At 30.2% G+C, this 16,135-nt stretch overlaps 1 protein-coding gene across 1 annotated transcript in view; it reads right to left on the bottom strand.

Annotated features, from left to right (window-relative positions):
• The window catches only part of Taldo (transaldolase), a 53,448-nt gene that overhangs the window by 15,517 nt on the left and 21,796 nt on the right, over positions 1 to 16,135 (bottom strand). Inside the window, exons 3-4 of the mRNA XM_075378309.1 lie at positions 2,861 to 2,968; positions 515 to 646 (exon numbers count right to left, since the gene is read on the bottom strand). Coding sequence (XP_075234424.1) covers positions 515 to 646; positions 2,861 to 2,968 — 240 coding nt within the window. The remainder of the gene's footprint in view (positions 1 to 514; positions 647 to 2,860; positions 2,969 to 16,135) is intronic.

Genomic DNA, 16,135 nt, shown 5'->3' on the forward strand with positions numbered 1-16,135 from the left:
TTCTATTATATCACATTAATTTATTACAACTCCTTCGAAGTTCTCTCTAAAAAAAATTTAAAAAAAGAAGGGAAGTGATACATTTCCTTCATTTAGAGATCGCTCTGTCCATGTTACCAGGTTCCAACTGGTGAACCCATTCTGTCAATTATTCTTTGTCAGAAATGAATCTCTTTCATTTCAAATGTTTTGTTTAACAAAGTATACTGCTTCTGCACCATGACCAGTTCTTGTGAATTCCAGCAAGCAGATTTTTATAATCTTAATGACTGATGGATGACTGAAAATGCAAACATGGCTTTTATTCAACTTATTTGTAATTTAAACAATTCTAAACTTATGAAACATTTATTCTACAGTTCAGTACTGGTGTTTATCTTTGAAGCATAAGCCCATCTGAGATATTTCCCTCATTTGTTGATCTAAAGTTCAACAGTGAGCTCTTGCTATTAGTATAATACAAACACGCTAACATAAAATAATAATTAACAATCACCCTCTGACATTAACTTACCTAGCCGCTTGTATTCCTTCCCAAGTTGAAGCCAACTTGATTAATATACGGTCTTTCTTAATTCCATGTTCCTCATACATTTTTATATATTTTCTCGCTTTCTGTATACTTGCTTCCTTATCAAACGACAATCTAAAAGAATATAAAAAAATAATTAAATAACAACTTAATAACTATTAATAATTTAAATACTAACAAAATTTGTATTAACACTGATAAACCAAAATCATAAGCTGTGTTTCAAAAAATTATTGAAGGTAATTTTAAACAATATTTTAGAAAATACAAATAACAAGGTAATTTTAAAAAGTATTACTTTTTTAAAGTCTTTTTAAATATTCTGCTCACACAAGCGAGTGGCTCAACTATTTCAAAATCAAGAAATGATGTTACATCTCTTATATCATGAGTCTCCGAAATGTATCAGTTGATTTTTTTTTGTTGCAATAACAGCTATAAAACCACGTTGACCAGTAATTTCTAATGTGTAGTGTTGCTTGTGTATCAATAACCTTTTTGTGAAACTTTGTGTCAGTAATGAACATATTACATCATCAGCATAAAAAAATCTAATCAAACCATTAACATGCATAGAAAAGGGTTGACTACAATACTGCTCTAACCCACATCTTGATTACTGCTTTATAAAGAAAAACAGTGGAATTATGTACTTACTGAAGAGATTTTAGATGTAAATCTGGCAAACAATTATAATAATTAGGTGACAGATATAGCAATCTTTTATATACTTATAGTGTTTGTAAATGTTTTGCAGATAATTAAACATCAACTGTAGTGTTAATAGTTGTTATTACAAACAGTAGGCTAGATGCTTAAATATTTGACTGCAAAATAATATTTCTGAAATGTTGAACAGTAAAAAATAGTGATTATAAACAATCATCTATAGATTTATATTAATCTGTTGTATAGTTTCTAGCTGTGGAAACTGTTTTGTACATAAGAACATCATTAATAAAACTGCAGATTGAAAAATATCACCGAAATTTTATAAAATAAAATTTTAAATCCAGTTATATTTTTTTCTTAACTTCTTTAATTCTCCAGATGTAAAATATATTCTTATTGTACAGTAAATTTTTTTACATTGATGTAGGAGAGATATTCAAAAAAGAATGATATAAAATAAACAAATAAATAATTTACCCACCAAATAAGTTAGGCACAGTCCAACTTGATAAAGTTTTTTTGAAGTAGTCTCCATCAAGCTGTATGCACTTGGCCTGACATGTCTGCCAGCTAGAATTCACAAAGCCACTCTTCAAAATTGCTGTTGAAGTCAAAGCACTGGACTAACACTTCAATTTCAAGTGAGGGAAGAGAAAAAAAAAATCACATGAAACAAGCTTTGGCACACATTCAATGTTCTGTCAAGGCAAACACTGGCAGCACGAGGGCACCAATTAATGGATACAGCTCATGTCATTTTCTTTGGATATGTTCAGCCAATATCTTCAAAACTATCAATTAATGATGTCAAGTAACTTATATGCAGAGGCATTTCACGACAGTAAACTATTCCAGAGTATTTAAGGAAAACATTATTACTACAAGCACAGCAAAACATTTTTGGTCTTCTTTGGCATCAGATTGATGCTGATTTTCAGACTCCGCTCACCTGTTTTCTTTTGGGATTATAGTCGAGAAGTCTACTCTCATTACCAGTAATGACAGGATTCAGATAAGCCTCATAATGTTCTGCTATCAAAAACTGATTGTCCTTACATGCTTCTACTCATATAAGCTTCTATCAAGAATTAGCAATCTCATCAACACCTTACACAGACATACCTCATGTACAAGTGATCATGAAGAGTGGTGAACCTTCCTAATTATTAGTTCTTAATCATGATCTCACTATAGTGGCTGATGCAAATGGACTGCCCTGCTTTGTAGTCTTAATACAGTCCTTTGAAACTTTTTCAACTGTGAAACACAGAAAAATGTGGAAAAACATCTTCATCATACACTTCTACAGCAGATTTCTGCATTCGGACATAAAATTTGCAGTCATGTACTGTTCATCACACAAACCAACTCCATTTTTCATACGTGATTGCCAGTTGCTTGTGCTTAATCAGAAGCAAGTAACTAAGATGCATATGCATTCCACAAAAACTAACCTTCTCACAATAACTGATTTTATTCCCATGTGTTAACATCACGCTATAAAACAAATTTATTCCCACTCTTTCTTAGCTAGCCGTCATATAATGATGCAATCTGTTTAACATAATATCTATGCAAAAGAATCGCCTTACATAATTATTAAAAAAATTAAGGAAAAGGTATTTTTATAGATCAACAGTAATTTTTAATTATTACCTGGCATCAACCTCAGTAGAAACACGTCCAGGAATTATATTTAAAATTTCTGTACCAAAAAGGACAACCAGTTTGTCCAGTGCAGCTTCAACTTGTGCCTGTACAGTCCTGTAACAAATAAAATTACTGTAATGTGAGAAGAATTCATTAAACATTATAGAATAGAAAAACTATACGAGGTTGTGTAAACAATATTGTGTTCAACTGAAGTCTTAGAGGACAGATAGGTAAGTTTGCCTTCTTTTCCTGTTTAGCCTCCGGTAACTACCGTTTAGATAATACTTCAGAGGATGAATGAGGATGATATGTATGAGTGTAAATGAAGTGTAGTCTTGTACATTCTCAGTTCGACCATTCCTGAGAGGTAAGTTTGCCTGCAACACACTTGGTAACAATTCAACATTAGATAAGCTCAATTTACTTTTAATCTAAAAGTAACACAGAAATTATAAATTCAATTTAATTATTTATTTTTATGTTCATACTTACATTAAAAGTGGATGTCAATTTTTGGTATTTTAAGTGCATAAACTTTAGGATATAACTCTGAGGTATCTACTACAATTTTAATACAGTAAAACTTTCCAATATCGGACATGGCTTGGGAACAATAATGTCTGTTATTTACAGGTGTCTGCTATTCAGAAAAATGTGAATACTGTATTATGTTTGATTATACAGAAACACTGTCCTCTATGTTCATATGTGAATAAAAAAAATATAAAACACTGTTATTACTGAAATCTACAGATAAAATAAGAGAATAAAATTACTATACTACATTAAAATAGAATAAAAACAATGTAAGTTATAAAAACATTAATCAAAGAAGCTACAATATATAAGAATATTAATCAAAACATATATACAAAAAAAATGTAAAAATCAAAATAAAATACTAAATACGGATACATACAATTTATTTATACGTAGATGGTTTAAAATAGCTATCTATTTTAGTTTGAATAAGTCCTGGTATACATTTTTTTTCAATAACCAATTGCACTTCTGATATTAAAATATTCTGGTAATCCTTTTTGTAAGAAATAATGCATTAATTTTATAACTTCTTCTCTTGCTTCCTTACTCATGATGGTAATCCGGGTTCATTGTCATTACCATCATCAGAATCATTGTCATTCATTTCGGAAGTAGTCAAGTCTGAGGCAGCAACAAGATCACAGGTGTCATTAAATATATCCTCAGTGTTGAGCACGTCGTCAGTATCCACTTTTCCAAATGGTTCAATATGTTCTTGTAATCCACTTGTGTGACAATTTTCATTTGGTTAAATAAGATTTTCAATGTTGGAATTGAAGTTAGTTTTTGGAGGTTTAATACCGGCTTTTATGAAATAATTTCTCACTGTTATAATAGTAACCTACCTGCTTTATAGCCATATGAATTCTTAAAACTGCATCCAACATACTAATGCTTTTAGAAAGCTCATCAGCATCCGTAACTTACATTGTTGACAGTAAGTACTGTAGCATTTTTTTCCTACATTGGATTTTAAATTTCTGAATGATCCCCGATCAAGCAGTTGACATACTGCAGTAGTATTTGGGGGAAGAAATATCAATTTTACATTTTCTTAGCTAATATTAGGGTGGGATTTTGCATTGTCCAAGAATAGCTTCCTATTCTACAATCAAAACTTAACTATCAGTCCCATCATTAATTCCTTAATAATTAAACATTTTTTATTTGAATACCAGTCAATTTCTAATGAATTTATGTTCATGCCGCTAAAACATTGTGGCTTTGCAGCTTTGCCAATTGTTAGTGGTTTTTCAAATTCACCTAGCATTCACAGCCAACATAAAAGTCAGTCTTTCTTTTGATATCTTCTTCCTTGTACATTTTCCTCTTCCAAATACATTGCTTCACTGGGCAAAGCCTGGAAAAAAGATCAGTCTCATCGCAATTAAAAATGTTTCTTTCAATATAACTAATATTTCCCTTAACATTTCCTTCCACTCAGACATCAAATTCTCATCTACAGCACCAGCCTCATCACAAATATTTTTATACGAAATGTTATGTCTAATTCAGAATTTACCAACTTCTTGATGCTTTAAACTCATCGTAACAGAGTTCTTTAGCAATGTCTAGTGTTTTCTCACATATCAAAGTTCCAACATATGTATAGATAATTTACTACAAAAATGCAGTACTAAACTGTAAAAAAAAAAAATATATTAATGTGTTCAATGTACAGTATACACTTGCACAGCAACCGATATGGATGATCAATTGATTGAAATCATAACACTAGCATCTAGGCGAGAAGTGCTTCAATTCATAACAGATAAACAAATTAGTCATACTGAGTAAACAATAAAACAAAAAAATTACAATTTTTATTCCTGCTGTCCATTTTTCAGAACTAATTTCAAAAATTTTTAAATGCACATGCAGTAGCAAGCAAGCAAATTAATCCGAACAGACATTATTTAATAAAACGTTACTTTATTTTTTTTTTAAATCCTCTACAATTTGTAAATATCTAGTAATTAATATGTCCTCTATTCTGAATCGCTTCATGGACGCTTTGATTTGGCATCAATTCAAGAAGTCTAATACACATTTTTTTGATTCTTCATCATGAAACCATACCAATATTATTGCTCTGTTAAGGCCAATTATTGTGGTACAATTATTTATGAGTTGTTTTTGGACTAGTGCCCTAAGACTACTAAAACACTACAATGAAATAAGAAAATAAATAAAATTATAAACATAATCTAATAAAACTTAACCTACGCTTGCTAACCTTGCCTAGCGAGTGTAGGTTAAGTTTGGTTATATTATATTTAAAATTTTATTTATTTTATAGCGTTTCAGTGGCACCACCATTTAAGAACTAACTACAGCAGTATATCGCCTAGTATATTAATACCAAGCTTTTTAACTGGGTTTAAGTCTGGGGAGTTGCCTGGCCACAGGAGCACTTAAACTGATTCCTTTCTTTAAAAATGTTTCCACTTTTTTGGTAGTATGGCATGGTGCCAAATCTTGTTGCAACACTCCGTTGCCTTGTGGGAATTTATTTTTGTTACAACACTTTCCTTCAGACCTTCAGAATCATGATATATCCATCACCTTTTCAACATACCTCTGCCATCAAATGTGAAACAACCCTAAAACATTCTTTTATGGAGATATTACATGATTGTTAGATATGAGCTGGTGATATATTTTCATTCAATGTTTTTCTAATGTATATACACCCTTTGCCCCTGAACATAAAAATGTGACTCGTCAAAAAACAACATTTTTCCAGTCTTTTTTGCTCCAGTTAACATCATGTGCTTTGGCCTGCAAGAGCCTTTTTTTGGCCACTGCTGATATTAAAAAACTGCTTTTAGCTGGCTGATAAGCTTTCCATCCAGCCGCAAGAAGTCGACTTCAAACAGTTTTCACATATAAATCTGTTTCACTGGTTACTAATTCTCAATTTAAGTCCAGAGCAGATAATTTTGGATCAAGTTTACTTTTTCTCACTAATCCTCTATTAGGGCTGTTTTCTGTTTTATAGTCACATTTGCTTTTCCTTTAAGGTGAAAAGGAACCAGTTTCTTTAAATTGTTTTAAAATAGCATTCACTGTTCCTAGTCCTACAGCACACTCAGAAACTATTTGTTGATGTGTCATACTGGTAGTCTCAGAAAGAGAAACAATTCTCAAATACTTTCTTGAAGTGATATCCATTACTATACATTCAAGACACACAGAACAAAAAATATAATATGATATTGTAACAAAAAATAAAACAAAATTTTCATTTATAATATGAAAATTGCTAAATAACCAAAGAACAATAACCTCAGATTATACAAACACCTTAACAAATGGATGTGGTCAAACAGTGTAGCCACAACATACGAATAAATGAAAAATTTCCTGCATTCAGATTAATTTGCATGCTACTGTATGATAACAAAGTCAGGGATTGACTTGCACATGGGGGCTTAGAATTTTAGCATAAATTCCATATTATGTTAAAAATAAAAAAGAACAAATAATTTGGTGACATAATTTGTTTTATTCTATTACTTTCCTGCATCATAGAGCTATGCTGTGAGAAGCAATGAATAGTAATCAAGTCAAAAAATGGGGCATGGTGCTTTTCTCAACATGTCATGACACAGGAACCAAAAAAATAAAAAAGTGGGGGTAATGATCATAAGTTTGAAACTTTGATTGGATAATCAGATTTTGATGAAATTTGAACAGATTCAAAATATAATGCAATTTGTTGGTGAAGGTTATGACAAAAATCTACAGTCAAAAGATAAACTTAATACATAAGAATAATAGGACCACATAAATATACAATCCGATACAATCAAAATATACTATAAAACTTTGGGATTAAAAAAATTATAAATATAAATTCCTCTTAAACATAAATAAATATCCTGTTTAATGTTATTTATAAAAATCATATTTCTCAGGGTCATATACAGAAGAGATGAGAATTCTTCAGACTAATTTTAAGTTGCTTTATGGAAATCTAATCTTTGATTCTGTGGTGATGTATTAAAAAATTTAGATGCTAAAAACAAATATTGTCTTTGGCCAAGAGTAGTCTTTCATTTTCGTTCTATACAAAATTATTATGAAGTCTAGTATTTATTTCACGAATTAAATATTTTACACAGTTATCCACTAGTTCCATCACAATATTTGAGGAAAATTTACTTGTCAGATGAAAAAAAAGCTCTTATGTTACTTGTCTTTGAAAAAGAGGAAAATATAGTATGTTAATACACTAAAGCAGTATTACATTACAATATGAATACCATTTTATTCCTTTACTACGGAACTATTTTATTTAGGTAAGCTGCACATTACATACAGATGAAGGAGTCAATCAATAGCGGTATACTGCACAAAATTTAAAAAAGTGATTAAATGAATAAGATAACTGTCAGTGCTGCACTCTATTATCATCCCCAAGTGGTCAATCCCACACCCAGTTTAATACACTGTTATAAGTGATTTCTTCTTTTTTTTTCATTTAAAGTCAGGACAGATTTCAGTTAGTGTAATACTGGTCTACTCAACATCTGCTTAACCATCAGTGATGTTAATTCACATTTCTACCTATAGAGTTCCAACAGTTTGGTGATGTTGTTCTGTGTGTTGTGTTGTCACAGAGCTGATATTTTTTATATGGTAATATTTAATATTCTCCAAATTTTGTTTTTAATATTTATGTTCAGTAAGTGTTGTTGATGTGATAAAATACTAAAATAATCATGATTCTGATGTCGGTGACATTAAGTAGTATGATAGTGAATACAATCCTAACCTACAAACCCAAAATGATTTTGGCAATGATGATGATGATGATGATGATACATTTGTAAAAACAAAAGAAATCATGGAAAGGAATACATAGGCGTTCCAGGAAAGACTAAAAAAATTGTGATTCTGGACCACAATGTCAATGTTCACTGCAGCGTATTGATTTTAAATGCAACAAATAATATTATATATCTTGTCGAACAAGAAAAAAAAAGCAAAATATTTTTGTAGCTAATATAAAAATTATTTTTACATTATTTACTTACTTCCCGTTAACTATACTGACACTGTATCATTGAAAAAGTATGAATTAACTAAAGGTAATGTTTCATTTAAGATAAGTAATAAACAGGACTGAGCCCATTATATTAATGTAGAAAGAAATACATATGGAGAATTTCATACCTTGATGCCACAGCAAAAAAAGGATGAAAAATATTTTAATGTTTATTATAAATTAATAGCGCCTGTTTTAATAAAACTTTAAATCTAATCACAGATGACATTAAAAAGGACTTTGTCTTTTTTCTTATATTTTGCATTCTCACCGCTACATGGCTATGCTGATCTATAAGGTACAACAAATACATAAGCCCTCATGAATTTAATAGTGTAAATTTTTTCAATGCTAATATTCTATGCTGATCTGTGAGAAGGAATTTTTCCATCGATCATAAACAAGTTTTCAACATACACCGTATAAACTTCTGCTTCACTATTGTTGCCACATGTGCTTATTATCGGTGGAACACAATGAAGCCAGTAGACGTCAAGGGAACTTGCAAGTCTTATCTATGCACCTGCACATGCACTCCAACTTTCACACCAGCTCACAGAGCAATGGCCCATCACAGCAGCCTGCACCCGCCACCTCGTGCAGATGGGTTTACAAGCAGCAGGAAAGCAATGTATTCACTTGTGGATCACAAGCAGGAGAAGATCAGGATGAAGTCCCCTCACCAACTCAACATGGGATCTCGTGGCAGATGCCACCATCCCCACTGGAAAGGCAGGACTGGAATGAGGCTGACTAATGTCAGAAGTTGTAGGGGTGACATCAAGCACTGCTCATGGAGAACTGCCTTGGTCACGTATGTGGAGAAGGATGACTGATGCTGACCCAACAATGCAGCACTTTGGGTGCCACCACTACAGCGGACTCTGTAGTGGGGACACAACTGCCACTGACAGGACGATTCCCACTGGGGGAGTTCGATTGCAATAGAAGAACCATAACACCCCAACTCAAGCCAAGTCAACATCACTGGGGACCAGTGACGACTCAACGGTCCTTCTCGAATAGTCCTTTTAAGGGCCACCACTACAAAATTCCAAACAGCCCTTTCCAGGGCTACCACAAGGTTCTAAGTGCCACTAGTCATCAGATCAATTTGGCAACATATAAATATGACTGCTGCAATAACCTTACTCGATCATTTTAGTTATATTATTGATTTACAAAAAAAATTAATTTCAGAAAATTTGAGTTCAGATTGTAATAATTTAAATTTTAGGGTTGTCATTACATTTATCTATCAGTAACTTAAAACAATATGTATGTAATAATTAATCTAACATGACAACATTACGCTGTTAATAATATTAAATGTGATGTGACAACTTTGTGACATAACACCTCATTCATGAGGTTATATCTCCTTACCTAATCACCCGCATTTTCCAAAAATGTAATAGAATCAACTGTCTATAACACAAGCTACCATACAAATTTGAAGATGTTACGTTAAATTTTTCCAGATATACAAATAATATCTCATAGTACACCACATATGTCACAATATACAGGTTTTTTTAGGACGATTTTTGAACCTTAAATCATCAAGAAATACAAGAGTTCAACTCTTTTTTTTACTCCTGGCAATACTTTCTCTTATTTATAAACTAATAATCTTAAGGAAAATAAGAGTATCTATATCTATTCTTTAATTTATAAATTATTTTTTTTTATATAAATTAATTTTTAATATTTATTCAAATTGCAATTTTTCATATAAACTGCATCAATGGGATGTTTTGTGATTACAAATCCTTGAACTCTGATGATAAATGAACTATTTGATATAATTAAATTAAAGAGTGATAACACGTCAGAGTTAGTTTTACATTGATTCGATAAAATGATTCCTTTTTTAAAATTACTTTTCATTTTATGAAATGCTATTTTATCAAAAAAGATGTAACAAAGCTTATATTTTTAAAAGAGACTGGAGCATGTGTTTATTACTTTAATGTTCAAAAGGAATTAATTTTTTGATTTCACTACAACTTTACGGCTCAAGACAACAAAAGATTTATAACTTAAAAATTAAAAATAAATCAAATAACATATGTCTGCATTTTTCCTCTTGATATAGCTTTAGAGATTTTTATTCTTCTAGTACAATTTTCAGTTCAGCCTTCTTTAACATCTTGCATTAATCAAACAGGTACAAAGGGGAACTGATCTAACATTTGCCCTGATCAGGACAGTATTACAAGATACAAAATGTACAAAATTAATGAATGAAGTGATTATGGCCCACATAAATACATAAAAAATTAAAACTTAAAATTACCACCTTATTTATATGTCATACATAAAACATACCAACCTCATCTCATTGGGCCATGTGGCTGCTCTATGTTCACAAGTTGAACAGATTGCAACATACACATTAGGAGTAAACAGTAAAATGAAAAAGTAAATAAATAAAACTGGTAGATAATAAAATTAAGTTATAAGTATCAATTATTAAATAATTGAATGTGTATTTACTAATACATTATTCAAATAGAAAATTCAGATATTTAGCATTATTTAAAAACTCATCGCACAATATTATTATTGTAAAAAGAGAATATTTTAAAAATAAAATAGAACAAATCATGCAATATGATAAAACATATTAATTACATCTGCCAAAATATTGCTATTTAATGTGAAAAATAGTTATATTGCCTTTTTGGTAAAACGGAATATTTTGAATTTTTACAAATATTACACATTTATAAAGATAAATGTGTCGAATGTAAGAAAGTTTAATTCATTAAAAATTAATTCATGCTGATCATATTTACCAGCATGAAACAGAGATCAAATACACAGTTACAGAAATATTCTAAAAACTCATTTTAACTTTATGAAACATCCAAAAGATGTAACAAAATGAATTTTAAAATGAGAATATACATAGGCATAGTAGATGTTTAATAATGGTCCTGGGCTTAATGATTAATTCCGATGCTTCAAAATGAAACAATATGATTTAATCAACTTATAATGAATTCAACCGGTCATGCCCTGAAAAACTGCCTCCAAACAAGGCACTAAAAAATTTTACTATAGGCAATAAATATATTGCTCGTCTTTTTATTTTTTGGCTTATCAAGTGAATATCAATTAATGCAATGTAAAAGCACCAAGGTGGATGTACAAACAAGTAAATATTCAATATCAAATTTGATAACTAACTTTAGAAGTACTGTCTGATTATTCTTTTATCACAAACTAACGCAGACTGTTTCTTCAATGTTCCTATGTGTAAAAACTGGAAAGTATTCTTGTTGTTAACGTTAAACCCGATTTACAAAGTTAAAACATTTAATACCACGATCGGTAAGATGTGTAATGTTTCAGTAAAAGAAGGTTCAATTCTATTTTCTTTGGGTTGTTCAATTTCTTAAGTTAAAAAGTTAAACCTGGCATCATTCACACTACCACATAGTTTGTAATAAGTTATAAGCAACTGACTACTTTTGCCTCTAATGTAATACAAAAGTAATATTTTGCAAACCTTTACAATGAAGTGGTAACATCTCGGCCTTTTATTTGGAAGGTCCTGTATTCAGATGATATGCATTAGGGCATGCTATTTTTCATTTACTACAAAATTTTCCCTTCTTCAAGCCTGTGTAGTGCAATTAATCATAAAAAAGGATTTCACAATTGATGGTGTGATTAGTAATGTAAATATATAATTTTTCTGAAATCAATCTTTTCAAGACCCATATCACCTCTGTACTAATTATTGTACATATATATATATATATATATATAATTCAAATTGATCCACCTAATACAGAATTAAACAGAGTAAAATGACAACTCACCTTAATTTTTCATAATGTCTACAATAGTACTTTCGTGGTATCCCACATCTTCAGCTGTAATTCTTCATAAAATGTTTATTATCAAATTACATATTAAACTCAAATTGATAATTAAAATATATAATATATAAAATTTAATATATAAGATTTAAACAATTAAATTAAGATTAAAAATTTTTAATTTATAATTTTCTTCTTTTTTTAAATATAAAAAAATGTTAAAAATTAATATTACAATTGCTGAAGTTAAAAGTTACATATATAAAAACATGATCTCAATTATGATAAAATTAAAAAGGATAAAAACAAAACATAGTACTACTTGTTTGGCCAGCCAAAACTATAATAGTGTCTGTAAATTTAAAAACTTTTAACTTCTAATTTTTAATCTTAATTTAATTTTTTAAATCTTATATAATATACATTTTAATTATCATTTTGGGTTTAATATGTAATTTGATACACATTTTATAAAGAAGAATTACAACTGAGGATGTGGGTTGCCACGAAGTACTATTGCAAACATTATGAAAAAATAAGGTGAGTGTCATTTTACTTTGTTTAATTCTGTACTTAGGTGAATTCACTGTTAATGTCCAGTGATGACATATAAAACTGATAAGGCAACTTATTCAGATTAAGTACTAATCAATTTTAATATGACCATCCGCTAATCAATCTCAAATCATCCAACTTGTCATTTAGATTTATTTAAAAGTTATTTCCAGCATGTCAGAGCTGTATTGTCTGCAAATCCTGTAAGAGACTTGAACTTCATTTTATAAATATCATTAATTGTTAGGACAAAAAAGGAAAATATCTGACAACCCTGTATCTTGTGGAGTACTCTGTGTTAGTCTTCAACTTTCACTAGTGCATTTAACTATCCTCAGACATTGTAGTCTAGATAAGACTGAATACAAGCCCTCTTTTCCTGACCTTTCTACCTTATACAATAAAATTTCATGAGTTTTCACGACTAAAGAAGGCCTCATTATACCTAAAAATAACAATGATGTTTTTAAATTACTATTTATACCAAACTTTTTCAAATAGATTATATTAACTCCAATACACTGACAGACAAAACAAATTTTTTTTTAATGTTTCTTATAAGTATGATACCATTTCTTGAATTGTTTTTTTGCGTAAATTACAGATCTGTAAATACAATCTTTCTATCACCCTTAGCTTTAAATAAATTATGCTTCAAAAGAAGATTAAGGGAAAATATAGTTAAAATCTGTCTAATTTATAATTTTGCGTGGCCATACCTGTGTTTGAATGATTTTGCTGATGCTTTTCTTTTATAAACAGCCTCAGGCACATCTCGAATCGATGTCCAACAGTAATTGGTTAGCATGTTAGTATTCCATTTCCCTTTATAGTGGCTTTCAATCACCGAAATGTCTTGGTGGAAACGTTCACAATGTTTGTCACTTACATCTCTGAGCTTGTCCAGGAACAAATCTAGATTTGAGGGGAGAAATGTATTTTCAGACATATTACATCCCATACCTCTGCATGAAGTACGAATTTGATTAACAATACCATGGTAATTGTCAGGTTTTTGTGCTGAGAAAGGTTTTGCAAACATCTTAAAATGAAGCCCAAGCTTAACTTTCTACATTACTTAACGTTGAGTTAAATACATCATCTTTGACCGACTCTCTTATTTGAGGACCAACAAATATTCCTTCTTTAATTATTCCTTCACTTACATTTGGAAATTTCTGCCTGATGTACAACAACCAGGACATCCTTCTTCATTGCTTTTACAAAATTTTTCATTGTCCTAGCTTGATATGGAAAGGGGGTAAAAATATTTTTTTGGGTTCAACTAAGAGCTCATGAATAATATTTTTCTCATTTGAAGTTAAGTTGCCTCGTTTCTTCCACTCTTTCGTAACATAATGTTTATATGTTTATCCCTAGCTCGGCTCTCCCATTCGCAAAGAAAACACATGTTCTAGTATAGCCTAACTGCATACCTAACAAAATAGGTATAACTTTCAAATCACCACATGTCTTCCAGCTATGTTTTTTATAATTTATTTTTTCAAGAACATCTTTCATCACATCGTATGTCTCTTTCAAATTAATACCATAAGCAATTGGTATCGAAGGAATTTTGTTACGGTTGTGTAGTAAAACCACTTTTAAACTATACTTGGACGAATCTATGAAAAGGCACCAATCCTCAGGTTCATGAACTTGTCCTAAGTGCAACATAAGCTCGTCAATATTTGTGCAATAAACCAAATTATTTTCATCAATAAAGTACTGAGAAAGTTCTTTTTGTCGGTTTCAAAAGTTCAAAATTTTTTTGAAGTAAATTCCAACCTTGCAGTCTTCATCGCAACAGTTCAGCTTGATTTTTTGATAAATTTAACTCCCTAACCAAGTAACTTAATTTACCTTATGATATAAGATGTGGCTTATTGGAAGATTATTCAAAATCAAAGTTGTCTTCTTTAGTACTGCCAGATTCTTCATCGCTGCTTTTAAAACATACATTCACAGATGGCTCAGGAACTCGAATAATTTCACTGTGAAGTACAGGCCTGCTTGCAGACTGCAATGAAGGATATTTTACAGTATGTTTAAATTTTTTAGAAATTCCAGACACTTGTTAAACAATAGTAACAATCAGTTACATGATCCTTTGGTTCCTGCCAAACCATAGGTACACCAAATGACAAAGCCTTTCTTGTAACTTTAAGCCATCCTCTTAAATACACAGAGAAATTAGTGCAAACTATTTGAGAAGCCCATGTCTTTTCCTGATCATCAATTTTACACTGAAAGTACAAATGATATGCTTTTTTAATTAAAGATGTATTGTTTTTTTCTATTTGATTTTACAGTAAACTCATCACATACATAACAAAAGGCATCCACATCATTTACACAATTTCAAGGCATTATGACAATGCGCTGTTAACAAACTTAAGATAGCAATAAGACTGAAAAAAATTAATTCATTCCTAAATTCAGTGCTTAATACAAACAACACAGTTGTATTTTCAGCTACATGTTTTGACCTGCACAAACATGATTAATTTGTCCATGAAGGCTCACTCTTCAGTATTAAATATGTTGTCATATAATATGTGACTATGATATGATTTAATTCTTTATCTAGCATTGTTTATTTATAGCTTACAAATTATGTCAACAAAGTTAAACAATAAAAAATGGGCTAACAAAATACAATGTAGAAGCATAAAATGCTAACTATACATCGAAAAATGAAAAAAATCCTTTAATTAAAATTTAAACATTTTTCAAAAATGGTGGGCGATAGAAAGATTCTGAGTTCATATTCGTTTTCAGCATTAAAAAATAGATTAAAATCACGTATCGCACATTAGGAAACAAAAATTAAGTTCATCAGTGTTATGTATACCTTTTAGAAAACTATGCTGTTTCTCACTAAAAAATTTATTAATATTAAACAAACTAGCACCTTTACTTTCATTACATGTTCAATAATTTTAGACTTAATGGGGCAAACAATAGACTTTCTATATAGGCTATTCTAAACCACTGTAGTTCCAGTTTTCTGTTTTCAATATACAAATCACTAGATTTCTTGAATGCAGTCATAGATCTACTGCTTTCAAAACTTAAAGTTTACAATTTGCAGAGTTTTGATGCCAATTCAAATAAACTTTTCAATAAAAAAAGGAAACACTAATTTTGGCAGATGTTTTTGATGGTAACAATAAAACATGATTTTTTAAATCTTTTTGTACTATTTATGGATAAAATCAAGAAAGGTTTACTTTCTCTTATTATTTTCATAAAAATTACGAGTGTTCAGTATTTCTATATGATTTATTATTT

Source organism: Lycorma delicatula, chromosome 11 (assembly GCF_047948215.1).
Source record: "Lycorma delicatula isolate Av1 chromosome 11, ASM4794821v1, whole genome shotgun sequence".
In the NCBI taxonomy this organism is placed as follows: domain Eukaryota; kingdom Metazoa; phylum Arthropoda; class Insecta; order Hemiptera; family Fulgoridae; genus Lycorma; species Lycorma delicatula.